The following is a 27259-nucleotide window of genomic DNA, read 5'->3' on the forward strand; positions in this document are numbered from 1 at the left end:
ATAATCAGAATATAAAGGTATAAGGGTCGAAGCAAAATTGTAAGAAAATTTGTTGAAAAACTGCTTGATACAGGATAATGTTTATGGACAAACTTACATTTTTAGGACTTGATTATAGAGTTCCTTCGCTTATAACATTATACTTTGTTGTCTTAGGAATCAATATACCAAAAATCAGATCAATCGGATAATTAGATCACATACTTTTTTTTGTAAAAAAGTAAAATCAACATGATTAAAATGGATGGACGGACATTCGTGTAATGATTATAGAGTTGCCACGCTTTCTAAATCGTACCTAATGGAAAATGGAAAAAAACTTTTTTTGGAAGTAATTTTTTTCTAGGGGCAATTTCATTTATCAATAGGTATACTGAATTCTTTTTTCAGTATCGAAAAATGTTTTGATGCTCTTTAAGCAGTTTTAGGTACCTAGAGGTAATTTCTGTTGTGGAAAACCAAAGATTATTGAGCTTTAAGTATTTCCACTTTACAATTTGCCTACAGTGATTGTCCATTCCAATATGATTACTTACTTAAAGCGAAGCTTTTCTATAATTAGGGTCGGTCGGTTCGTCCGTAACGGATAGCTTTCTTCGTTAATTTAGGCATGTTAGAATTGTCCTATCAATTTCAAACTTAGCATGATGATTCCTGTTGTATTTAGGTATGATTTAGATAGTGTAGCAACTCTATAATCGTTACCAGAATGTCCGTACGTCCATTTTAAAAATGTTGATTTTAAACTTTTTTAGCAACAATTTTTTATGTGATATAATCATCCGATTGATGTTATTTTTTGAGTACTGATTCCTATTACAATAAGGTACAATATTGTAAGCAAAGTATCTCTATAATCAGTCTGTCATACCATATGGATGTTGTCATACTTGTTTTATTTAATCTTCAGAAAGCACATAATAAGTAGGTATTAGTTATTTCTCGTATCGTATTATAAACGGCTTTCCGCGGATATAGAATGTACAACTAAAGATTAAAACTTGTTTTAGTTAGCCCAGAGGTGCCGGAGGCACCGGCAAAAAAACTGGTTTTAATCTTATGATTGTACATTTCTATATTCGTAGAAAACTGGATATAATACGATGCTAGACATAGTTTTTTGGTATGGATGAGAACCGGTTCCTATCCACCGGATTCGAATGAATACGAGAAAAACTTTTACGCAAAATATAAAGTGTCTGTAATAATGTATATTTTATGCTTTAATGGGAGAAGTCCATTAAAATATCCTTATACTAAAGTAACAGGATGTCTGTGTGTTTGTTTGTACCAAAGGATCTCGCTAACCGCTGAACCGATCGGGTTCTCCTTAACAGGGTAGCTTCTCATAGGTCCCAAGAAGGTTTATAACTATTTTCTTGGGGGGTGGGACACCCCCAACCCCCCAAAAAATGAAAAATCCCCCCCCAAAAAAATTCTTTTTATTTATTTTGATTAAAATTAAAAATTAGGGGGGAAGGGGGCGGGGCACCCCTTCCAAACATTTTTTTTCGTCCCCTCAAAAAATTTTTTTTCTTTTTCTTTTAAAATCTAAAATAAGAAATTGGGTTATCAAAATCGACTCTCCCCTCCTCAAGTGCCCCTAGAGGCCTCAAGGGGGCGTAGCCGCTAGTTTTAATTAAAGTATGACTAGGTCAGCATATTAGCATATTTACGATGTGTTGCCCCCCAACGACAGATGAAAAACAGGTTTCGTGATTTTTTCCCCGAATAAATTTCGTTATTGGTATAAGCTGGGTTGGTTCAATAAGTAGAGCGTTAAAAAAACGTCTCAACTACATATTGTAATCTACAGAAGGGGTTATTTTGTGTATCATCATTGGGGATGTACATCAATTTATCGGCTGTTGTCCTTTCCCTGTAGATCCCTGATAAAAACGTAATCTTTGGTTTACAATAATTGATCAAACATGCGGCACCAGCAGTTGCTAAGGATACTAACCACCACCTCTATCTCCAGTGCTAGTCTATACAAAACCACACCACCGTACGCACAATTTGCGTCAGTAGCAGCAGCAGCAGCAGCAGGTGAGTGAGGAGTGGGGGGTGATCAGTAATAAAATGCGGTTTACGCGGTCATACGCAATGTTGGAAGGGTGACGCAAGATCTCAGTTTTCGCGATTGATTTACATATTTCTCTATAAGAAAAAAAAACGATGCTCGCTAATTCGCTATGACATGAAGATGAATTTTTCTCAAATTGCAAAAACTGATATCTCTAATTTGCGTCACCCTTCCAACAATGCGTATGACCGCGTACGACTTTCAGAAACGGCATTTTATTACTGGTCACCAGGAGTGGGGGCGTGTAAAAGCGTCATGGTTGTGCTATTTCTCAGGGAGAGGGAGAAGACAATGGCTCTAAAATTCATCTACAACATTTTTTTTTCTTCATTATTTACTAGTCACAAAATACATAAAAAGAGTTTTGGTGTATATTAATTTGTAGTTCATTGTCCCATTCCTTTACCCCTGATTAGTTCTCCTTCGTTATTTTTATTATTTAGTAGTGATCATAAAGGTCATACGTGAATATACCAATATACAAGAATTTTGACTATTGTTTAGATCTTAAAAAAACATAAATTACATTGATTTGTGATTTAGTTGATATTGTTTAATTTTGTTAATGGAATAAGGATGACAACCTCTTTAAGTTGTCAAGCACAAATTTAAAATCATTTTTAAAAATACCAAAAAAAGTAAAAAAAAATGGACTAACAAAAGTCAGCCATATCTATAATACAAAGTAGAATAATGTCTGTCCGTCCGTCCGTCTGAAGCTTAAGATCTCGGTAACCACTGAACCGATTGGATTCTACTCTTCAGGGAATATACATACTGGTCCTGTGGTGGTTTTAAGCTATTTTCTTGGGGGGTGGGACACCCCCAACCCCCCCAAAAACAAAAAATCCCCATCCCATTTTTTTTTTTTTTTTTTGCAGGAGATTTCCTTGGTCCTTTTACGATTTTCACCTTAATTTTTTTTGATTACCTCTTGGGGCAAAGCCCCTAGAGGCTAGGGGCGAAGCCGCTAGTATCTTTACAAGTAGTCGTTTAATTTATATTTCCCCTTTAAATATGACTCTTAGCAATGCTGACAAACTAAATAGAAGCGCAGAAACTCACGTTTCTCTTTAGCCGTACATACAGACAAACAGACTATGTTAATCATAGAATTGCTTTGCTATAAAACAATCCAGTTTTTACTCAAGTCCTGAAATAATGACATTGGGTGTAGCTGGTTTTAGTGAACAATCTTTAATTAAGGTTTTAACCAAACAACATCTATTTAGTTTTACTTATCATATCTCAGTTTTAGTAGGAAAGCACAGCTACTCTTTAATCAGGGCTTGTCCGTTCATACGTATGTTGCAATGTAAAAGTACAAATTATTTAGTGATGTTTTGTGAATAATTTTAAAATTTTTTTCTCGTATTCATTCGAATCCGGTGGATAAGAACCGGTTCTCATCAATACGAAAAAACTATGTCTAGCATCGTATTATATCGAGTTTTCTACGAATATAGAAATGTACAATTATAAGATTAAAACCAGTATTTTTAGCTCGTGCCTTCGGCATCTCGGGGCTAAAAACCTGGTTTTAATCTTATAATTGTACATTCTATATCCGCGGAAAGCCGTTTATAATACGATGAAAGAAATAACTGTTCACTACTCTTTACTCATAAAGCTATTGTTATCAACCAATGCTGCGCTTCTTATGGACATGAACCTTGTCAAATATTTTATGTTAATTCCTAAGGAGCAGTGTTTCGGATCCGCATTGATTGTATGCTTGTATGCGGATCCGTATCCTCCAAATTTGGTCAGTGCGAATCCGGATCCGGATCCTTGACAATAAAAATAAAATCACCAAATATTTTAAAAAATATTTATTCTTTAATTCGAATTCAAAAATACTTTTAATTTTCAAGTCTGAACCTAAACCTTAAAGATTGGCTCACATCAAGAGAATGTCTGAGATTTTATATAAGTTTAGGTAGATTTTTCCGGATCCGGATCCTTGGACTCAAAAAAATGCGGATCCTTGCGGATCCGGATCCGAAACTCTGCTAAGGAGTATTTAACGTAAAACTATTTTCAGAAATGAGTGTAGAAGACGCCAAGAGAAAGGCAGCTTTTGCAGCAGTCGATAATCATGTCAAAAAAGGACAGGTACCTTTTTTAATTCCTGATCAAAATAGTGTATTTTTCAATAGGTACCTACTTAACTTATCCTAATAGCATATACATTCCTCCCAGTAACGTAGCTACTCTTTAATCCACTTTGTCTGTCTTTCAGTCAGTCCGTAACACTATTTGGGAAATTTTCTCAACTGTTATTGAAGATAGACAACTGAAAATTTCAGTGAAAATTCCTACGACATGTCATTGTCCACATCTAGTCTATGCATTGTTTTGCCTGTCTGTCTTTCAGGCTTTAAGATGGTTCCAGGACAAACGCAGGAGTGTTGAAATATTAACTTTATTAAGTATTTCTCTACAGATTAGGTTAGGTTAAGATATGAATGAACAAATAAACCCCCCGCAGGGGTTAGGCATTTAAAAAACCTATAAGATGGTCTAAAATAGGTTAGGTTAGGTTAAGTGTCCACTCCGACGTTTGGGACCCCTGCGTTTGTCGTAGGACCTTTAAGATAATTAAACCTTATGTTAAAGGTTTCGTGATTTTTTTTCTTTCTTTTACCTTTTATGATAACTGAACATCTGCACTGTAAATCATTTTGTCTGTTTGTCAATTCAATGATTAGGTATTGTGTTTCTATATTTATGGATGTTGTCATCCTTGTTTATAAATTGGTAGTGTTCCTGACAGGGGTGTGTTCTGCAAAATTGACCCTGCAAGGGGGGGGGGGGGAGATAAAAAATTTGTGGTTTGAGGAAAAAATGCAGAAATTAAGAGAACTGAAAACATTTTTTCCAATCCCCCCCCCCCCCTAGATATACCACACTTTTCTGGGATCTTGCTGAGTCAAGTATCAACTGTTGGGAATATCAAAGGATGACTCCATGCAAAATTTTAGCCGGATCCGGCCAAAACCGGCCGTGAATTTTATGAAAAACCGTTTTTTTCCGGTTTTTAAGGGGTATCTGTAAATCGATTCAGCTGGAGCAAAACCGGTTGGAGGTACAAAAAATTTTACTTTACATGAAATTTAGCCAATGCAATTGCCTACAAAATTGTACTTCATCATCAACTTGATTGGACAACTCTTTCCCCTCCTAAATGTCCATTAAAACCTCGGAAACGGCAAAAATCGCCAAAAATCACGCCTTCGGCGGCGAATAACGGCTAAACGGTCAGCCGGAGGCGAATGAAACATAAATAAAGAAATGTCCGCCTCAAAAAGTTGTTCAACATCAAAGATATGCTTGAAGTCTCTTAAACGACTCCTTCCCCTCCTTTAAGGGGATAAACTGAAAAAACGTGATTTTCAAAAGTATGCCCACTTCGTGGGTGTGGGGGGCACTGAACCCGTCACCCCAGGGTCACCAAATATAAAGTCTAGGCAGCCCACAATGCTGAATTTTCACCAAGTGAAAGTCTTGTGTCATTATCTCTTATGAGAAAAAAGTTATTAATTAATTAAAATTTCAAATTGTGATTTTTTGATGGATTTCTTTGATGAAATGACAGGCTGGTCAATTTTTAGGCCATTTTTTGCGGTTTTTGGGCCGTCACGCCCAAACGGTTTGATATAGTCTCACGGGACCTTTTGCCCGACCTAAGTCTGGTTATTTGTGAGGTCTAGGAAAATAAATCAGACTTATGCAAAAGATTATAATTATAATCTTTACACAGAAAAATGGCACGCGGTGAGGGTTTGAGGGGGCAAAATGAGCCAACCAGCGATTTTTGACGGCGCACAGGGACGGTGTGCTTCATCCAATCCGGGATTTTTTTTTTCTTAGACCTCACAAATAACCAGACTTAGGTCGGGCTAAAAGTCCCGTGAGATTATCTCAAACCGTTTGGGCGTGACGGCCCAAAAACCGCAAAAAATGGCCTAAAAATTGACCAGCCTGTCATTTCATCAAAGAAATCCATCAAAAAATCACAATTTGAAATTTTAATTAATTAATAACTTTTTTCTCATAAGAGATAATGACACAAGACTTTCACTTGGTGAAAATTCAGCATTGTGGGCTGCCTAGACTTTATATTTGGTGACCCTGGGGTGACGGGTTCAGTGCCCCCCACACCCACGAAGTGGGCATACTTTTGAAAATCACGTTTTTTCAGTTTATCCCCTTAAAGGAGGGGAAGGAGTCGTTTAAGAGACTTCAAGCATATCTTTGATGTTGAACAAATTTTGAGGCGGACATTTCTTTATTTATGTTTCATTCGCCTCCGGCTGACCGTTTAGCCGTTATTCGCCGCCAAATGCGTGATTTTTGGCGATTTTTGCCGTTTCCGAGGTTTTAATGGACATTTAGGAGGGGAAAGAGTTGTCCAATCAAGTTGATGATGAAGTACATTTTTGTAGGCAATTGCATTGGCTAAATTTCATGTAAAGTAAAATTTTTTGTACCTCCAACCGGTTTTGCTCCAGCTGAATCGATTTACAGATACCCCTTAAAAACCGGAAAAAAACGGTTTTTCATAAAATTCACGGCCGGTTTTGGCCGGATCCGGCTAAAATTTTGCATGGAGTCATCCTTTGATATTCCCAACAGTTGATACTTGACTCAGCAAGATCCCAGAAAAGTGTGGTATATCTACCCCCCCCCCCCTCCTACTAGGTGAAAAAAAACTAAAAAATATGGGAGGGGGGATAAAATGGATAAAATATAGAGTTCTTTAAATATTTTTCTATTTTTCATCCTCCTTGGTAGAAAAAACTAAGTGGGAAAAATATGAAAAAAATTGTAGCAGTGGAAAAAAATTAATATTGTGCAGAATATACACCCCTGGTTCCTGATGGAATCAGTGATGGCAATCCCTTTTCGATTAACCCGTCAATTTTTGGAGCAACACTCAGAATCCAAAATCCGCGAAAATTTTGATGTTTAGCCGGATTAATCCGCATCTGTTTAGGATGAATTCGCATCTGTTTAGGATTAATCCGCATCTGTTTAGGATTAATCCGCATCTGTTTAGGATGAATCCGCATCTGTTTAGGATTAATCTGACAATGCAATATTTGTTAATCCGATCAGAATACGAATTTAGTTTTTGTGCCTTTGATTACCATCCCTGGATTTAACATGAGTGAAACCGTTTATTATTGTTATTATTATGGTTGGCAATCCGAATCCGGGATCCGGAATCCGAAATCCGCCTAATTTTTAGCCAATTTTGGAATCCGAATCCGTAATCCGTTTTAATAGTGGATTTGGATTCTTAATTGGTAGGATAAAATTAACGTCTTGAGTTTTTTCTTTCAACTCCGCCTTTTTAAAGGCTAAGATCACCATCATTATGTATAATATCTTTTAAAATCTGGTTCGATTCTATAAAGTGAATTATAGAGAACACCAAGAACATTAATTCTTAGGACATAAGTAGCACCTAAAGGGGGGGGGGCGAAAGTGACACTTTTTGAAACCAAAACTAAAAGTCAAAGGAACTCAACTAAAAAAAGAGTTACAGGTCTGACATTTTGCATGGCAGTTGCTTTATAGGGGTACAATATGGAACTGTGAAGAAACGGCGGCGCAACCGCCGAAAACTGCCGAGAAAAGGCAACAAAAATTACGGCGGGAAACGGCGGTTTTCGGCGGTTGCGCCGCCGTTTCTTCACAGTTCCATATTGTACCCCTATAAAGCAACTGCCATGCAAAATCTCAGACCTGTAACCCTTTTTTTAGTTGAGTTCCTTTGTTGACTCTTAGTTTTGGTTTCAAAAAGTGTCACTTTCGCCCCCCCCCTTTATTAATTTCTAAAAAAAGCCTTTTAAAATATTGCTAGAATCCGGAATCCGCCGAAAATAAGAATCCGGAATCCGCGGGAATCCGCCTTTTTTTGGACGGATTCTTGTAAGAATCCGAATCCGGTCCAAAAATTTGACGGATTGCCATCCCTAGTTATTTTTTTTTAGGTTGTTGGAGTTGGTTCTGGGTCGACGATTGTTCATGCTGTAGATAGACTCAAACAACGAGCACAGGAAGAAGATCTTAATATTAGGTACATTATGGAAGACGATATTTTAAAGAGTAATTTCATTTTCTTGGTTGCTATTCGAGATATAAAGCTTTCGTAACATCGCACCTTATGGGTTGATTTTTCGTATTTTTCACAGTAGCTTTTCTCCTATTTCTAGCCCATGCGGGGGGCTCTAACCCTGCGGGGCCAATTACTTAACCCTGTGGCCCGTGGGACAATCACCTAACCCAATATTACCTAACCTAACCTAAAATAACCTATAAAAAGCCATTTTAAAAATACGATGAATCGCCACTTATGGGGCGAGGTTACGAAAGGAACTATTCCCGCTTTTTTTTGGTTAAGATATTCTTGCTATTGAGTATGTAGAATATAACTAACTTGGTCCGTCGGTTTTAATACAAAAGACAAATATTTTTTTTAAAGCGAAGCTTTTCTATAATTAGAGTATGTCCGTCCATACGTCCGTCCGAGATAATTAGGCATGTTAGAATTGTCCTATCGATTTGATTTCAAACTTTGCATGGTGATTCCTGTAGAAGTTAGGTACGATTTAGAAAGCGTAGCAACTCTATAATCATTACCAGAATGTCCGTACGTCCATTTTAAACATGTTGATTTTTCAACTTTTTTAACAACAAAGAGAGAGGTCATTTTCTAGTAAATCCCATAAAGGTGTGTGTTATAAGGCCTAAAAATAGTAGTAGAAGGATAAGGTGACCTATATATTTGTATTCCCTATTGAATAGAACAATAGGGAATTTTTTTTTTTTTTTTGATAACCGTATCTGGAATATCTTAAAAAAATACGAAATTTCTATCAAACGCTTTGTTTGGCTCAAACTGATAAAAATTAAAAAAAATATAATTATAATAATAATGTTTTCTATAGGTACAAGGTAAAGGTTAAGAACAATCTATACCACTAAACAAAGGAAGAAGCCATTCTTTACAGGTTGATTTATTCAAGGTGACAAAAATTAGTTTTATGTTTGTGGAATTTCATGTTTGTTTGCTTTGAAATAGAAGGTTTCAATGTGCATTGTTTCATTTCAATTTCACTACAGCGAACAACTACATTTTAGAAGTTTAGAACATTTTTTTCTGTAAATTAAACTTTCATTATCAAAAAACTAACTTGTTTTTAAACTATATTTTGGTCAATCTTTGAAACTAAAAATGACATACTACACAACAAGCAAAGAAAGAATATACAACTTAAAGAAACCTTGATGAAAAGAAAAGACAATTTATACATTTAGATAGTCCATATGACCCCATTTTTCATCAAACTTTATAAGGTATTTTTTTAGACATAAACCTTTGTATACTTTTAGTTATAAAAGAGGAACGTCCGGCATTATTTGCGATGAAATTATTCAATGATATAATTTAGGCTAGTTTTATTAAAAGAAATTTAACTATTCATAACTGACTTTTTATATGATTTGTCATATGCTCTACATTATATGAATAATTTACCCAAGATAAGCGACAATTTTTAGATGTCTCATAATACGAACTAGATAAAAAAATATGCCCTTAGGTAGGTACCAATATCTGTAAAAATGTCTCAATCAATGAGATACATTGAATGTACCTTTAGTATTGGCTGATTTAGACAATATGTCTCTAGGTTATCTGTATTATTAAAAGCCAGAATATTTACCCAGGAAATATGTTGACTATCGTCATTTAAGAAATAATTATTATTATTAACTTCAGTGGCGCAAACATAATGCCCCTCCTTACTATTAGGTCTAAAAAAATACCTTATAAAGTTTAATGAAAAATGGGGTCATATGGACTATCTAAATGTATAAATTGTCTTTTCTTTTCATCAAGGTTTCTTTAAGTCGTATATTCTTTCTTTGCTTGTTGTGTAGTATGTCATTTTTAGTTTCAAATCCTATTTTAAAGCCAGAATATCTTTTTTTATAATAAAGATTGACCAAAATATAGTTGAAAAACAAGCGTTTTTTGATAATGAAAGTTTAATTTACAGAAAAAAATGTTCTAAAATGTAGTTAATCACTGTAGTGAAATTGAAATGAAACAATGCACATTGAAACCTTCTACTTCAAAGCAAACAAACATGAAATTCCACAAACATAAAACTAATTTTTGTCACCTTGAATAAATCAACCTGTAAAGAATGGCTTCTTCCTTTGTTTAGTGGTATAGATTGTTCTTAACCTTTACCTTGTACCTATAGAAAACATTATTATTATAATTATATTTTTTTAAATTTTTGTCAGTTTGAGCCAAACAAAGCGTTTGATAGAAATTTCGTATTTTTTAAAGATATTCCAGGTACGATTATCAAAAAAAAAAAAAAATTTCCCTATTGTTCTATTCAATAGAGAATACAAATATATAGAGCACCTTATCGTTCTACTACTATTTTTAGGCCTTATAACACACACCTTTACTGGATTTACTAGAAAATGACCTCCCTCTTTTTATGTGATCTTATTATCCGTTTGATCTGATTTTTGGTATATTGATTCCTGGGACAACAAAGAACAATATTATAAGCAAAGCAACTTTATAATCAAGTCCTAAAAATGTAAGTTAAAGTATGTCCATAAACATTATCCTGTATCAAGCAGTTTTTCAACAAATTTACTTACAAATTTGCTTCGACTCTTATTCATTTATATTCTGATTATCTTACACTATACAAGTGTTAATGTTCGTCTGTCCCACCGTCTCAGTGCTTCGCTTTTATGGATGTTGTCATCCTTGTTGCATAAAGGTGACGTGTGATTATCACATTATATTTCTTTTTTATTACTTCTGAACATCTGCTTTATTACTCACTTTGTCCGTTTGTCTATTTTTGATTTTTTGGTGCTTCGCTACTTATGGTTGTTGCCATCATTTTTTTTGCAATCGATCGCTTATATAAAAGTAACAGGATGTAAGTCTGTCTGTGTGTGTGTGTGTGTTTGTAGCGAAGTAACTCGCTATCCGCTTAGCAGATATGGATCCCCTTTACAGTAAAGCTTCTAATTGGTCAAGGGAAGGTTTAAAAATGCAATCGTACTATAACAGGGGGAGGGGACGTTTGGCTGTTTATTACATTAGTCCCAAAAGTTTTAAAATAAAAACTCTTATTCGTTGTTTAACAACTTTGGGGACATTTTTAAATTATGATTGGTTAGTTCAACCACTAATTCAATTTAGAGAAGGGGTAATTTTTTGTATCATCATTGGGGATGTACTTCAATTTATCGGCGATTTTCTTATCCCTTTAGATTCCTGGCTATTCCCCCTATTATTTTTTCTTCTTTAGATGTGTTCCGACGAGCTTTCAGGCGCGTCAACTCATACTCGATGCTGGTCTAATACTCACTGATTTAGAGAGAGAATCTCAGGTTATATTGATAATAATGCAGGGGTAGCTTTTCTATCAATTAATTCTACAAAAAATCACGAAACCTTTCAAAGTTTTCTACAAAAAAATCCCTGATAATAATGTACCCTTATAGAATACGTGGATATTGACAGGGTAGAATTTGTCGTCAACTTAGGTTGCTACTATGGACCTCATTTATTGACCAGTTCGTTCATCCAGTTGGAGAGGGGTTAGGATAAAGGGGGCGGTTGGGGAATATTGTTATTTTAGCCAGCTGTGAGTATTACGGCGTTTTTTTTTCAATTTTAAAAATTTGAGTATACCCCCCCCCCCGACAACGAACAACTATTTTAGTTTAGGTTAGGTTAGGTTATAGGCTAGGGAGACGAGCGCTGCGGCCAGAATTGTTAGTTTTTTTTTTTTTTTGGGGGGGGGGGGTACTCAAATTTTCAAAATTGAAAAAAAAAAATTTCTAAGAGGATAATACCAGTATTACTTGATAAGAGTACATGAAAACTTAGTGCAACATCCAAATAATATTTCGATTTTAACACAAAATTCATGAAACTTGTAAATATTACTACTTATACATACAAAGTGAGTGGCCGGGCGGACAGACATACCCTAGTTAGAGAGTAGCTGCGATACTATTTCGATTAATGAAATATTTGTTAAGGTTGATATAACAATTGATGGCTGTGATGAAGCAGACGACAACCTTACCCTCATCAAGGTAAACAAAAAGTATTTCTCCATGTCACAAAGAGGAAGGGTACTTTAGGTTGGGTCATATATATCTCCTAAAAACGCCTATCTAAGAAAGCGCCTAGTATAATCTAAAAAAAACATCAAAGACTTCAATTAAAAATGATTTGCCAGTACAAACTAGCAGTGCCCAAACTTTTACACCAATATTTAAAGAGATATTTTTCGTCATAGAGGAAGAGGGTTTTTTTTAATGCAACCATCTCGAAATCAGTGAGCAAATGGCATGAGTAATCCTTGGTAAGTCTATTTTTCCTAAATCGAACAAAAAGTTGGAATAGTAACGGCTGGCGGCTCAGCCGTTTAGTCGTTTTTTTCCTATTTTCAGGGTAAATCCATCATTAATTACGTAGGAATCAACTTTTTAAAACAACCGTTTGATAGCGTTTTGGAATAGAAAAGAGTATTATGTGGAGAAAGGTTTCGTGACTTATTTGCAATATAAATATCCAAAAAATGGGAAAACGACTGAGCCGCCAGCCGTTAGCCGTTACTTTTCCAACTTTTTGTTCGTGTATTGGAAGTATAATAGTGTGATGCGTTTGTGAACTCGAACCTTTATCCTTTTGTTTTCCTTATCATTAATGTCAGTTTGGAAAGCGGTGAGATTCAAATGTTCATAATTGGACGCGGCATTCAAAACAATGCTTGCGCATGGACCATAAACAAAGCGAGCGTAGCCATCTTTAATCTTTCTTTCAAAATGTGCGGATTATCTGCGTGATAAAAAACCATGTATAGTCAGAATTGTGGTGTTGTCCGTACTGAAAAATACCTTTGAGTGCTTCCCGGCTTTACAGGAACAAAAACTTCGGTAAGAATTCTTTCTTTAAGCATTTTTAATGGAATGGAGTGAATTTTTAAAGACGGCAAATTAATCTTTCATTTTTACTTAAATTAGACCAAGTAATTAATTTATTTTGTATCAGAATATTTTAATCGTAGTCTATAATGATTTTGTTTATGAATTTCAAACTCGTATTTAATTTTGATTAATTTTAAGCAAAAAGTAACCCTAGCATTTTATATATTTTAAAATATAATTTCGAAGTCACGCAACCTCTCATAATGAATATTTACTTTATTAAAAAAAGACGATTGTTCCAAATAAGAAAAGATTTATTCTCTTTTACAAGACTTATTTTATCATGTATTTAACATTTTAATATTTGATTATTAATTTTGTTATTTTCTATTTCAGCATGACCGTTTTCATACAATAAATTGTATTAGTAACTATGCTGGTTTTGTCTCTTGTGGGAAGTAGCAGGTTTTGTACGTCTGTACGTAAAGATCTGGTAAACGGCCAGCCAAATGCCGTTGTACCGAAACAGTTCGATTTAGGAAAAATAGACCTACCAAGGATTACCTACTCACGCAAAATTTCAGATGGAAAATCGAATTCAAAGTGCCATTTGCTCACTGATTACGAGATGGTTGCATTAATCCCCCGCCCCCCCCCCCCCTTTTGCTCCATAAGACAGACATCTAAAATAATTTTGAGGGGGAGGTTAACGATGAACGTTAGCCAAAGCAAAATGGAAATAACATGCTAGATTACAATCATCAATTTGGGTTCTGATTATTTGATACTGTGATACTTTGGGCAGAAATGATGGTACACCTAAAATGCTAGGTATGTAGGATATGTCGAAAAACATTTCAAAATTTCATCTAGGTACAAAATATTTTCCCAGTGTTAAAAAGATAAATGTTTACTAGGGTGGAGGCGGTTGTCTGACCCAAGAGAAGATTGTGGCTGCATTTAGCAAGGTACATTTTTTTATCATCAAAAACAGAATCTTTTAGAACACAAAGGGAAACTGAAATTAACTGTAGAATACAATTACACTGGTACCCAAAATTTCGTAGAGATGTTACCTTCGTCGTTGGCTCAAAAAATTTATTAAGGGGGGGGGGGGAGTTCTTACACATTTGCGTAAACGTGGTATATGCTTTATCTTTGGACTGAGAGGATAGGTTATAAAAGATAAAATCATTCTTATATGATGAATTTTCCCAAGTTTTACGATTTTTTGGATAGGCCTCCAGGTTCCGGAGCTCCAGGCCTCAAAATATGCAAAATATGTTTCTTTTTGAATTTATTCACATATTTAAAAAAAAAAACATGCATAGGTATTTTGTTTCATAAGCTGACTTCTAACTCTTAATTTTTTTTTTCGTTTTTACCTTTACAGAGACCACCTGGAGGCCTGGAGCTCCGGCACCTGGAGGCCTATCCAAAAAAATCTTTAAAACTTGGGAAAATTCATCATATAAGAATGATTTTATCTTTAATAACCTATCCTCTCAGTCCAATGATAAAGCCTATGTACCAGGTTTACGCAAATGTGTCAGAACTCCCCCCCACCCCCCTTATTTTTTGGTTTATGATCATTGTAGATATATATCGCCACTTTTCCTATCCCTAAAGAACTATGGTTAAAATAAGCACAGAGAAAAACTTATGTCGAATTTCAGAAAGACAAGTAGTGAAACTATCTACTAAAACATATAATCAAATATTTATTGAAATATTGGAATTTACCTTATTTGGTATATAATAGTATAATTAGTACTAGCGGCTACGCCCCTAGAGGCCTCTAGGGGGCACTTGAGGAGGAGAGAGTCAAATTTAATAACCCAATTTCTTATTGTAAATTTTAAAAGAAAAAGTAAAAAAAATTTTGGGGGGGGCGAAATTTTTTTTTTATGAGGGGGGGGGGGCGGATTTTTCATTTTTTGGGGGGGTTGGGGGTGTCCCACCCCCTTAAAAATAGTTATAAACCTTCCCGGGACCTATGAGAAGCTACCCTGTTAAGGAGAACCCGATCGGTTCGGCGGTTAGCGAGATCCTTCGGTACAGACACACAGATACACAGATACACACACAGACAAACAAACATCCTGTTACTTTAGTATAAGGATATAATTGTTTTTCAAGTAAATTTTTCGCACTTCGATAAATTTGATAGGTAATTAATTTTTTATGTTTATATTTTTAGGAGTTTGTTGTAATAGCAGATTACAGAAAGAATTCATCTCAGTTAGGTAAGATTTACTCTTTCATGTAAATTGAATCGCGTCATTCCAGAGGACATAACATCATTCCTGAGGACATAACATCATTCCTGAGGACATAACATCATTCCTGAGGACATAACATCATTCCTGAGGACATAACATCATTCCTGAGGACATAACATCATTCCCGAGGACATAACATCATTCCTGAGGACATAACGTCATTCCGACACTGCCAGAAAAACAAGATGTGAATTTCTGGCTTTATAAACAGGATCACTTGTTTGCCATTCACGCTGCAATAATACTTTTTCTAGGGTTGAAAATTCGCCCAATTTTTGGGCCAGATTTTCGGATAAATAAGCATGAAAAGCAACAGTCAAAATAAAATACAAAAACTTGGGATGCTACCCACCACTTTTCTTGTAGTTAAGAAACAATAAAATACGTTTTTAGTTATTATTGGCATATTTAAAAAAAATATATTTTATGTGCTACTTAAGTCATGAAAATTAATAATCCAAGATTGCGGATTTGGATTGCCAGCCCTACTTAATCTATAATACAAAGTAGAACGATGTTTGTTTGTCTGTCTGTCTGTCTGTTTGTTTGTAGCGAAGGATCTCGCTATCCGCTGAACCGATCGGGTTCTCCTTTACATAGTAGCTTCTCATTGGTCCCGGGAAGGTTTATAACTATTTCTTGGGGGTGGGGCAACCCTAACCCCCAAAAAATGAAAAATCCCCCCCCCCCAAAAAAAAAAAATTTCTTTAAAATCTAAAACACGAAAAATTAGTTTGATAAAACCTCTTGGGGCAAAGCCCCTAGAGGCTAGGGGCGAAGCCGCTAGTTTCTTTATAAAGCTCGTGCTTTAAAAAAAGGTTTTATTTTCTATGCGGATAGAACGCATGAATTTGTGCGATCTAAACTTGTTTGTTGCCTTCCCTAAAAGCGCTGAATTTAAAAGAAATCAAAACTAAAGGGGTAATAGTTTTATTTGTATTTGACTAAGCACTGCGGGCGACATCCCGTGGGGCATAAACCTGCAGTGCCCTAACTTTGCTGGACACACCTAGACATGTAATTGAAAAACAAACACAATCCACTAAGAACTTTTTGGCCAACTGTCATCGGTTCAACTATACTGAATAATGTTAAACTTCTGTTTTTTTAGGTCAACAATGGAAGTATGTGCCCATTGAAGTTGTACCCTTTGCATGGAAACAGGTTTCTCGTATTCATTCGAATCCGGTGGATAAGAACCGGTTATCATCCATACGAAAAAACTATGTCTAGCATCGTATCATATCCAGCTTTCTACGAATATAAAAATGTACAATCATAAGATTAAAACCAGTTTTTTTTAGCCGGCACCTCAAGGCTAAAAACCCTTTTATTCTATATCCGCGGAAAGCCGTTTATAATACGATGCGAGAAATAACTATTATTGCATTTTTTCTATGAGAAATGTTTCTCAGAAAAATCAAAAGATTTATAGTTTATTGTTCTTTTTTCATTTTTATACGTTATCCTTATACTAAAGTAACAGGATGTCTGTGTGTTTGTGTGTCTGTACCGAAGGATCTCGCTAACCGCTGAACCGATCGGGTTCTACTTAACAGGGTAGCTTCTCATAGGTCCCGGGAAGGTTTATAACTATTTTCTTGAGGGGTGGGACATCCCCAACCCCCCCAAAAAAAGAAAAATCCCCCCTCCCCCCGATTTTTTTTAACTAAAATAAAAAATGAGGGGGAAGGGGGCACCATCCCTCCCCCCCAAAAAAAATTTCGCCCCACCCAAAAATTTTTTTACTTTTTCTTTTAAAATCTAAAAAAAGAAATTGGGTTATTAGATTCGACTCTCTCCTCCTCAAGTGCCCCTAGAGGCCTCTAGGGGCGTAGCCGCTAGTTGGAGATATGATGCTGGGTGTAAGTTTAATATTTTTTTGTGTATTTTTATTTTTGTATCTACCTTTGGTCTATTTTAATTGTTTCAGGTGAAACAAAAGATTGAAAGTGAATTAGGAGGCGAAGCTAAACTCAGAATGGCCAAAGCTAAAGCAGGTAATATGTCTGTCTATTTGTTTTTCTGTCTGTGTGTAGCTTAAGATTGATTGATTGATTGATTGATTAGCCATAGATGATAGTTTCTTAGGGTTTGGGCCTGAGTAGTCATGGAGTAGGCTGAGACACTTTTGTCTAGCCACTAGGGCTATCAAGCTCCACGTTCAAGCACATTATGACTTGACCCGCTGTCTCATGAGAGCTACTCATTATTACCTCACCCTCGCCTAGTATGGCAGGTGTCCCAATTAAAGTCACCGTAATGAATGACGCTCTCCTCAGAGGAGCTTGGATTAAGGATAGTACTGATATTATGTACGTGACTATTGAGCATCCAAACTTACCCAATAATCTCCTTCTAACACAACCAGGGGAAATTGCGTGATTATTATTGCGAATGAGAAATTCGAGTCAACACACGGAGAATTGAACTCGAACTCTCATCATTGTAGTTCAGTATGTTACCACTGAGCCACGGCGCCCCTTTTGTAGCTTAAGATCTAGCTCACCGCTGTACTTATATGGTTCTCATTTACAATAAAGCTTTATATCAGATTCTCATCAGATTTATATCTATTTTGGGGGAGGTTACCTCAGTACAATATTCCTTCCTCCCTATCATAATAATCCCACTTGATAGATGCCTGTCCATTTTCAATGAGTACAGTAAAATATCAAATATAACGTTGTTTATATGTCTTTCTTTGAAGGTCTTAAACCATTATTCGTAGGAGAAAACAAAATTCTGCTGGAATGCTTATCATTTTTACTCAAAGAGAATGATTTCAACTAAAATAATCTTAACCACAGACTTATAATTTATTTTACAGGTCCTGTAGTGACTGACAACTCCAACTTTCTGCTGGATTGGTACTGGGGAGAGAAGGCTATGGACTGGCAGGAGGTTAATACCAAGATAGTTTTGATTCCAGGTAGGGTCTGCTTCCCCTGTCCTCCCTTCATATTACCTAGGAATTGTAACAGGGTTGTCATATTAGGCATTTTTTTCGATAACGGGCCGCTCAATTGCCCAAAAGGGTTTAGGGCACCCTTTTTGGGCAAATGTCGTAAAAAGCATATAAAATTGCCTAAAACCATACCGAGACTTATTATTAGAAATAAAATAGCCAAAAACCATCTCAGGACCTATAAAAGCTCCACTGGGAAAGAAGAATCATACCTCTTATTTGCCCACTCCTTTTTTTAACCCCCCATAACGGGGGGTGCCTATATCTGCCCAAAAGGACCGACAAATTTGACAACCCTGAATATAGCGAAATCCTTCTCTAGATACAAAAAAAGCTTACTTATTTATATAATAGTTAATGTTACACAAAAAATAGCCCCCCCTCTCTTTTAAACCCCTCCCTTTTTTCTCACCCCTAAACCGATATGACAACCCTGGATCTTAAGGGATAAGACAAAGTAAGATAAATTGATATACATCCCTATATTCAATGAGAAGGATAATTACTCTATCTCTAGATTGAATTTTTGTTAAAACAAGAATGACAACATCCATAAAAGCGAAGCAATGAAACGGTAGGACAAACGGACATTAACACGTGTATAGTGTCAGAACTAACTAACCAGAATATAAATGTTGTATAAGAGTCGAAGCAAAATTGTAAGAAAATTTGTTTAAAATACTGCTTGATACAGAGTAATATTTATGGACATACTTACATTTTAGGACTTGATTATAGAGTTGCTTCGCTTATAATATTGTACTTTGTTGTCCAAGGAATCAATAAACCAAAAACCAGATCAATTGGATAATTAGATCACATACAAATCTGTCTCGGGTGGACGGACGGACCGACCCGAATTATAGAAAAGCTTCGCTTTTAAAAAATATGGAAAAATTTTAATAAATGTCCCCAAAGTTTTCGAGGTAACGAGTTAGATAATGTGGTATTCGGCAACCGTGAGCCATGCCTATGGCACCCCTGACCGGGGTTCGGGGAAGGGCCAACGGCCCTCCCCCGAGTCCTGGGGAAGGGGTCTGCCGACCCCCTCCCTATATCTAAAATTAATGATTGAATCTGACAAGCTTTATTATGGTTAAGCTGTATTGTTAATTCCCCCCACCCTTTCCAGGGATGGGGGATCATTTTTGCCCAAACTGACTATTGTATATGTATCATAATGCTTTTATGTTATGATTATTTATTCCTATCTGTGTAGTTATTGTTTGTTGTATATAGCTTTAGTACTCTTTAGACCTTCAATAAAGTGACAACTGAAATAGATGTTGATTATTATTTAGTGAATGTTAGAGAAGCGTAGCTTCTCTATAGTAAGGTGTCCACGTCTGTTCACGCTGCCGTAATCTAATTGAACTCCGGTGTCTGCCATTTATCCTCGGCGGATACCACAACTTTTGGTGACAGCTGTGTGAGATTACGGCAAACCACAAGTGTAGAGCAGACGCGCAGCTGAGGCTAAGGTACTCCCAGCAGTGAAACTGGCAAAACTGACACAAGCAACCTGAATTACCCACCCTGGATAGCAAGGTCTAACTCTGCATCCGGCAGTTGTGGGAGTGAAACAGCGAAACTTGACGGAGAACCGCGAGAAGCGCCGACATCTAACGGAGAATTGAGCGCTCAGAAGGCTGAAACAGGCCAAATAAGTGCAAACGGCTGAAAATAGGCCAACATTTACTGCAAGAGATAGCAGGATCCGAACCAGCGGCGCTAGCAGGACGGGACATTCCCTGCCGCCATCAGCCGGATTCGGATACGCGGCGCTAGCAGGACGGGACATTCCCTGCCGCCGATAGGCTGAAACACGCCACATAGCTGCGAGCTACGAGCCAACATACGAGTGTAGTGTACCAAAGCAGAGAAAACTACGTCAACTCCAAGTATCCTGAGAGGCTACAGCGCAGCCACCCATCTAGAAAAGCAGATATTATATCACATTGTAGGGATTACCACCCTAGTGTGATGGTTAAACAATAGATTTATGAGCAAGGATTGGCAAACAATTTGTTGTGTATTGTGATAAAAGCTAAAAATAGAACAGGCTTGGATTTGTTGTGTATTGTGATAACAACTAAAAATAGAACAGGTTTGGTAAGCAAATCTGTTAGGCATTGTGATAAGGCCAAAAAATAGAATCTAGATGTAATATAACAATGCCTTGATAAACAATCTAACCACCCAAGCCTACAGCACAACAAAAATACACCCCTTATTCCAGAGGAAAGGGAGGGGCCCACTCTCCATTGAAGGAAATACAATCAAGGTGACATAACAGATAAGCCTAGGATTAAGGAGAAAGGGCACCATTACCTCATCACACAGTTACCTCAAACCCACAGCACTCCCCCTTCCTCACAGGGGGAACGGACGGATTTACCCCGTCCCCTCACGCGCTTCCCCCCTCCTACCCACACTTGACTAAGTCCGCCCACAGTGTGGAGCTAGCGACCGGGAACACAGAGCGCCATTTACGGGTCGTGCAACAGAGTTCGGAAATATCATAAAATTCAACGGACAAAGCGGACCAATGAGAGAGCGAGTTGAGGGATAAGTGCGCGTTTTACCTGTGTGCGCGGATTTGACGGTGCATAAGCGCGCTGCAAGGACAGGAGATTTCACGCACACACACACACGCAGGAGCGGAGCTACTCTATAGCATCTAACAGAGGTATTTTTAGAAAATAAAGAATTACAAGCTTCTGCCTCCTATCTATAGTGTGATAAAGGAAAACCAAATCAGTTCCTGACAGCAGTTCAGACCCTCAACAGCTATCTACCCCTACCAGCCTACTCTACAACCTCAGAATAAAACTAGTGATAAGTACAGCTAAGTTATATCTTTGTAACTAAACTACCAACCTAGTGATAAAACAGTGTTGGCTGTTAGGCTAGAAAGCCTCAAGTGACAAACCATTTATAATATTGCCTTATAACTTTGTGTCCCGCCGTTGAACCGTTGACCCGATGGAGCAGCCGCAAGCGCCAGGAGGCGACCAAGCCCCAGGATGGCTCCAGGATGACCCTCAGCCGGCCCCAGCCGAGTACCGCAAGCTGATGCTGAGTAACCTGCCGGAGTATAGAGGACCGCCCAAGCAATCCTGGAGTTCCCACATCCGCAGACTCGAGATGTCATGGGCGGCTTACCGCGTGCCGCCCCATGACTCCCTCAACCGCCACAACGCCCTTTTACTGTCACTGGTAGGGCAAGCGGCGGAAATGGCTTCTCATCTGTTTGGCGAGGCAGGCCAAGCCTTGACATACGAACAAGTCAAGGCCGAGCCGAGTGTGAAATGTTATTTCGTCCCGCCTTTGAATCCCAGACGCTGAAACAAGCGTTCCGGGATTACAGGCAACACTCGACAGAACCTATACAAGCATACATATCCACAAAGTGTGCCTTGTATAGGGACGCCTACAGCCATGAGGATCTCGAATTATTAGTCGACGAATTAAATCGTGGCATTCGTAACGCTAATGTGAAACGTGAAATGATGAGTCATGAGATCACCTCTGTACCTGAGTACACACGGAGAGCCATGTTCACCGTCACAATGATTACCAAGCAGCTGAAGGAGGGTGTGTGCCTAGTGGACGCCACCGACGGGCTCACGGGATCAGCCAGCGTCCAGTTGCCCCATTACGACGAGTCGGAGCCAATGGAGATTGGCGCCTTGGCTCCGGGTCTCCACCAGATGGGGAAGGTCGCTCCAGATGACAAGGTTCCAGGCCGCTGTTTCCGCTGCCAAGGGAAAGGCCACCGAGCTCAAGACTGCCCGACGCCTATGGAAGTCAGCCTAGAGGAGAGACGCACCCAGCCACGCCGTGACCGTTCTGCCAAGTGCGAGCGTTGCCACTATGCCGGCCATACGGCGGCCGAGTGCAGAGCTGACTGGGACCAGGTAGCCAGCCGTAGGCGCACCGCCGACAAGGGTGCTCCCCCAGGAAAGCCCAGCAGAGTAGCCCACATGGAAGGGAGCGCGCCCCCAGCACCACCGCAGCAAGCAGCCACCCCCAACGCAGCGGGCCGAGCCGACGGGATGCCGCAGTTTGGGACCGTTCCAGCTAGGATCAACGTACTGGGAGGCGCGGCTGAGCCCAACCGGGTTGGCCTGGGCTTCAGTCTCAACCACCTGGGGCCGGAGTTTGTGCAACCCAACAACATCGCTGAGCCAGAAGTTCTGAGGCCCCAGCCTTTTAGCCTAAACATGATGGAGCCTGCTCGACCGAGCCTACCCAGCAAGAGTGGAGGGGCGCTACCCAGTGTCACTGAGGCGGTGTACGGGGAGGCCCTGGCGGCCGCTGAACAAGAGAGGCAGGAGGCGCTAGCCAGCGCATCAGAGTCGATGTATGGGGCGCCACCCGGCGCCGCCACCTGCGATGACTGGGGGGTGCTATCCAGCGCCTCCAACCTGGTGCCTGGGGCGACAACCGTCGCCGCCACCGAGATACCTGGATCCTGGAACGAGCCAGCCTCCAACCTGGTGCCTGGGGCGACAACCGTCGCCGCCACCAAGATACCTGGATCCTGGAACGAGCCAGCAGTCCCAGAGGAAGGGGTGACACCCGTCACCCCCAGCCAGCCAGCGCCACCAGCCTGTAGGGAGAGCCCAACTATACACCATCCAGCACCCCCTGCCAGCCGAAGGAACCCAGCTGCCCAGCACTTCCAGTCGAGCCAGGACAAGTTAAATTTAACAAATGTGTTGTATCCAAACTATTGTAAAACCCCAGCCTTGCCTGTGCCCCCTGCATCAGAGGCTGGGGAGATTGAAATTTGGGGATATAAGGACTTGCCTGTGCCACATGCACCTGAGTTACTAGGGCAGGGGAGGGACGTGAGTTAGGGCGAGCCTGTGCCACACGCACTTCAGCCCCATGCCACTGGGCATGCCATGGACAAGGGAAGGGACCCCTTGGGGCTAGGGGAGCCGACACCCAGGCAAGCGCCAGTCGCCTGCCAGTCTGTCATTGGGGAGGGTATCGGGGTGCCCCGGCCACACAAAGATAACGCTCAATGGAAATTTGTATCTAGCCAGGAGCAGCCCAGCCGTGTCCAGCCCCGAGAAGCAGCCGTGACCCGAGCCGAAGATCCCCAGCCGCGTGCGCGAGGTAGATGGCTGTCTGGTAGCTTCTCACACTGGTGGATGGTCCTGTGGGGACTACTGCTGGCAGCCGTGTGGCCTACAACCAGCTACGTCCTGGTGGGGTGGGACTGTGCCAACCCCACCCACGTCACAGCCTACAATAAAGAAAAGATGTGTAGCACGGAACCGCTACACCAGGAGGTGCCCCTGGGCCATGAAGTACACGTCCTGCAGCAAGTCAAGATTAGGGAGACGACAGGATACAGTTGCCAGCTCACTGTGTCCCAGTGGACATTCAGGTGTGGGGTATCGGGTCACCTCAAGGTGACCTCGGTCCCCACCCTCATGAGGCCAACCAAGATCGATCCAGAAACGTGCCGAGACCTGGCCAGGAACCGAGTCTACACGCTGCCAGGCAAGACCCAGCCACTGACGTTCCAGCTGAACCATCCCCTGTTCTTCACCCTTGATATGGTGGGCGCCCTCGTCAACAGCCCCGAGGGGGTGGGTTGTGAAGGGGAGGACGTCCACTTTGAGGGCCAGCTGTACCGCAATGAATTAGTGCTCCAAGGAAGAGACCTACGTAGTAGAGGATGGACGGGTGGAGTCCCAATCTGACCACCTGGCCTTAGAATGTCCCCATTCTGAGCTGTCTTGCATCACTGGGGAAGCAACCTACGTGTGGGACCACCTGGGGAGAGATTGCCCCTTGAGGCTGATCTGCAGCCTCCAGCCTAGCCTAGTGATGGATGCGTTCCTGGTTGACCATCAAGCCCAGTTTTTCATCAACATGACCAACCCCACCTCAATAGTGAACTGTGACTTTGAGGCCCATGCCACCAACCACCCAGCATTGTTCGTGGCAGCTGACCCAGCCGCGGCAGCGCTGCCCAGAGTATCGGCCAGGGATGTTGATGTCCCCCTGCAGGCCCAGATACATGCAGGTTATATTGGATTTACTCTGGAGACACGCATGAAAAGCACAGCAGCAGAAGAAGTAGCGGCCAACTGCTGGAAGCTCCAGCAACTAGACCCGGCCCACCCGGTGCGTGTCCAGGAGAGCACGTTCTCGGTGCTGAGGGGAGATGTCCTGCTCCAGCTTACCTGCCAACGCAACAAATACGTTGTCCGTGAAAGCAAGGAATGTTGGGACAAAGTACCAGTGGAGCCCACAGGATTTGTAGACGCCGTGACACGAGTGTATAGCGGCCATGCCACCAAGATTCCCTGCTCCTCCACATACCCCCTGACTGTGCACGCGGAGGAAGGCTGGATAGAGTTAACCCCCGCTCCTAAGAAGAGGCCACCCCTGCTGGATACGCCCAAGCAGCTGCTGACAGAACCCTTGGATGACTTCAGTTCAGGGGGCTTGTATTCGCAGGCTGAGTTGAACGACTGGCAGCAACTGCTGGCGTTCCCAGCGTATAAAAGCGCCATGCTGACCGGCCTGTCCTATGGCTCATGCGTTCAGCAAGGTAGCTGTTCGGCCACCGGGGACCATGGGATAGTGTCCTACAACATCGACCGACTGGCGGAGGAAGGAGAGGCCGCCCTGGATGTCTGGGCTGGATTCAGACAAGCTATTCACGAGTGGGGAGATGGCGCAGCCATACTGTGCTTGCTGTTGTTAATCCTCAAACTGCTGGGGGATCTGACCATCATTTCCCTGGCAGCAGCACAAGGAGGTGTACGGGCCGCCATGAATGTGATGTCACAAGTGTTCCTGTACCATCCAACTTTGTACAGGAAGGCCTTGGCCAGAGCCCGGCTCACCCATGCCAAGTCCCGGGACTTCTCAGTAGACTGGGATGCCATTCCCATCGGCCGGGAAGCAGCCGAGGAAATGGTGTCCATGCAATCAGCCGATAGTGGGCATGACCGCCCAGGCAGGCCAGGACCGCCCTCTGGAAGACCCCGCGGCCCCTCGGGAGGTCAGGCTGCCGCCCAGACGGTCAACTTGGCAGCCAGTGCCCCAGCCGCTGCCAACAACAACCAGAATGCCCCGCTGCTGACCGTCCCAGCAACAGCTGTGCCACCCGCCAACCTGACACCTGCCGGCGCTGAGCTACGTGTCCAACCAAAGCCAGCCTCTGCCTTCTATCCCACGTTGGGAGCCCATCAGCCCTGAAAGAAAATCACCACTAGGATTCCATTGAATCATTATCATTTGTATATATATATCTTAGCCCTAAGGAGCGGGCCGAAGGCCTCAACCACTGTCGGAAGTCTGGTAGGGAAACCCTCCCCCAGCCTTCCGAGGGGAGAGTTGTGGTATTCGGCAACCATTTAATTAACCTAAAATTAATGATTGAATCTGACAAGCTTTATTATGGTTAAGCTGTATTGTTAATTCCCCCCACCCTTTCCAGGGATGGGGGATCATTTTTGCCCAAACTGACTATTGTATATGTATTATAATGCTTTTATGTTATGATTATTTACTCCTATCTGTGTAGTTATTGTTTGTTGTATATAGCTTTAGTACTCTTTAGACCTTCAATAAAGTGACAACTGAAATAGATGTTGATTATTATTTAGTGAATGTTAGAGAAGCGTAGCTTCTCTATAGTAAGGTGTCCACGTCTGTTCACGCTGCCGTAATCTAATTGAACTCCGGTGTCTGCCATTTATCCTCGGCGGATACCACAATAACGTGTTTATTAAACTTTGGGCGCCACCAGTGTAATGTGTATGGCTTCGAAACCGAATAATATCCGCTGGATTAGAACCGGTTCTCAGCTATACTAATAAAATCATGTTTAGCTTCGTATTACAGACAATTTTAAACGAATATTAAAATAAAATTCATGAAATTGATACCAGTTTTGTTAGCCCAGGCCTTTATAACTTTTAACTTCCACAAACACTCAAAAAATACATTTAATGTTAGATTGCTCTTAAGGGTTTAAACTATTCAAATCAAACAAAGAATCTGTTTATATTCTTTTTAAAAGCGAAGCTTTTCTGTATTTAGGGTCGGTCCGTCTGTCCATTCGTCCGTACGTACGTACGTACGTAATGGATAGCTCTTTTCGTTAATTTAGGCATGTTAGAATTGTCCTATCGATTTCAAACCGTGCATGATGATTCCTATAGGAGTTAGGTACGAGTTAGAAAGCAAAGCAACTCTATAAACGTTACCAGAAACTTAGAAAGTACGTACGTCCATTTTAAACATGTTGATTTTTAACTTTTTTAACATCAAATTTTTATTTGATCTAATTATCCGATTGATCTGATTTTTGATATGTTGATTCCTGGGACAACAAAGTATAATGTTATAAGCGAAGCAACTCTATAATCAAGCCCTAAAAATGTAAGTATGTCCATAAACATTATCCTGCATCAAGCAGTTTTCCAACAAATTTACTTACAATTTTGCTTTGACTCTAATACATACCTATATATTTTGATTATTCAGTTCTGACACTTTATAAGTGTTAATGGCCTTTTGACCTACAGTTTCAGGGCTTCGCTTTTATGGATGTTGTCATTTTAGGTGTTCTTGATACTGGTCTGTTTGTCAACATGGCACAGAAAGCATATTTTGGACTAGAGAATGGAGAAGTCTTTGAAAAAGTCAGTCAGACTCAATAAAAGTACAAGACTTGGATTTTGAATTCGTAGCTTTGTTTAGTTTTGTTATTTGCAGTCAATTTTATAATTGTTGGCTTAATCATAACATATTTATTGTTCAAGTTACCCAGCGCAGAATTTCGTCCTTAAAAATTGAAGGATATATCTTAATTGAATGTTTTATTTTGTGATACAATTTTGATTATAATGGAGCATTTATTTAATATACCTATGTTATTTTAAA

The 27259-nt window shown here is 40.0% G+C and overlaps 1 protein-coding gene across 3 annotated transcripts; it reads left to right on the top strand.

Moving 5' to 3' along the window:
• Window positions 1-1916: 1916 nt before the first annotated feature.
• Window positions 1917-27259, top strand: Rpi (Ribose-5-phosphate isomerase). 3 transcript variants are annotated; one of them, XM_080167315.1, is made up of 11 exons: window positions 1917-2049; window positions 4131-4201; window positions 8089-8174; window positions 11452-11533; window positions 12191-12247; window positions 14002-14052; window positions 15285-15330; window positions 16478-16530; window positions 17300-17366; window positions 18197-18298; window positions 26939-27259. In XM_080167315.1, exons 1-11 carry the CDS (start codon window positions 1932-1934, stop codon window positions 27034-27036), a joined length of 831 nt encoding a protein of 276 aa, XP_080023441.1. In that variant the 5' UTR covers window positions 1917-1931; the 3' UTR covers window positions 27037-27259. The 3 variants fall into 3 exon arrangements, with proteins under 3 accessions (XP_080023441.1, XP_080023442.1, XP_080023443.1); XM_080167316.1 differs by having other exon boundaries at window positions 1917-2040; window positions 4128-4201; XM_080167317.1 differs by having other exon boundaries at window positions 1917-2037; window positions 4128-4201.

The sequence above is a fragment of the Acartia tonsa genome, chromosome 7 (assembly GCF_053477335.1).
Source record: "Acartia tonsa isolate MP-2025a chromosome 7, ASM5347733v1, whole genome shotgun sequence".
Taxonomy (NCBI): Eukaryota; Metazoa; Arthropoda; class Copepoda; order Calanoida; family Acartiidae; genus Acartia; species Acartia tonsa.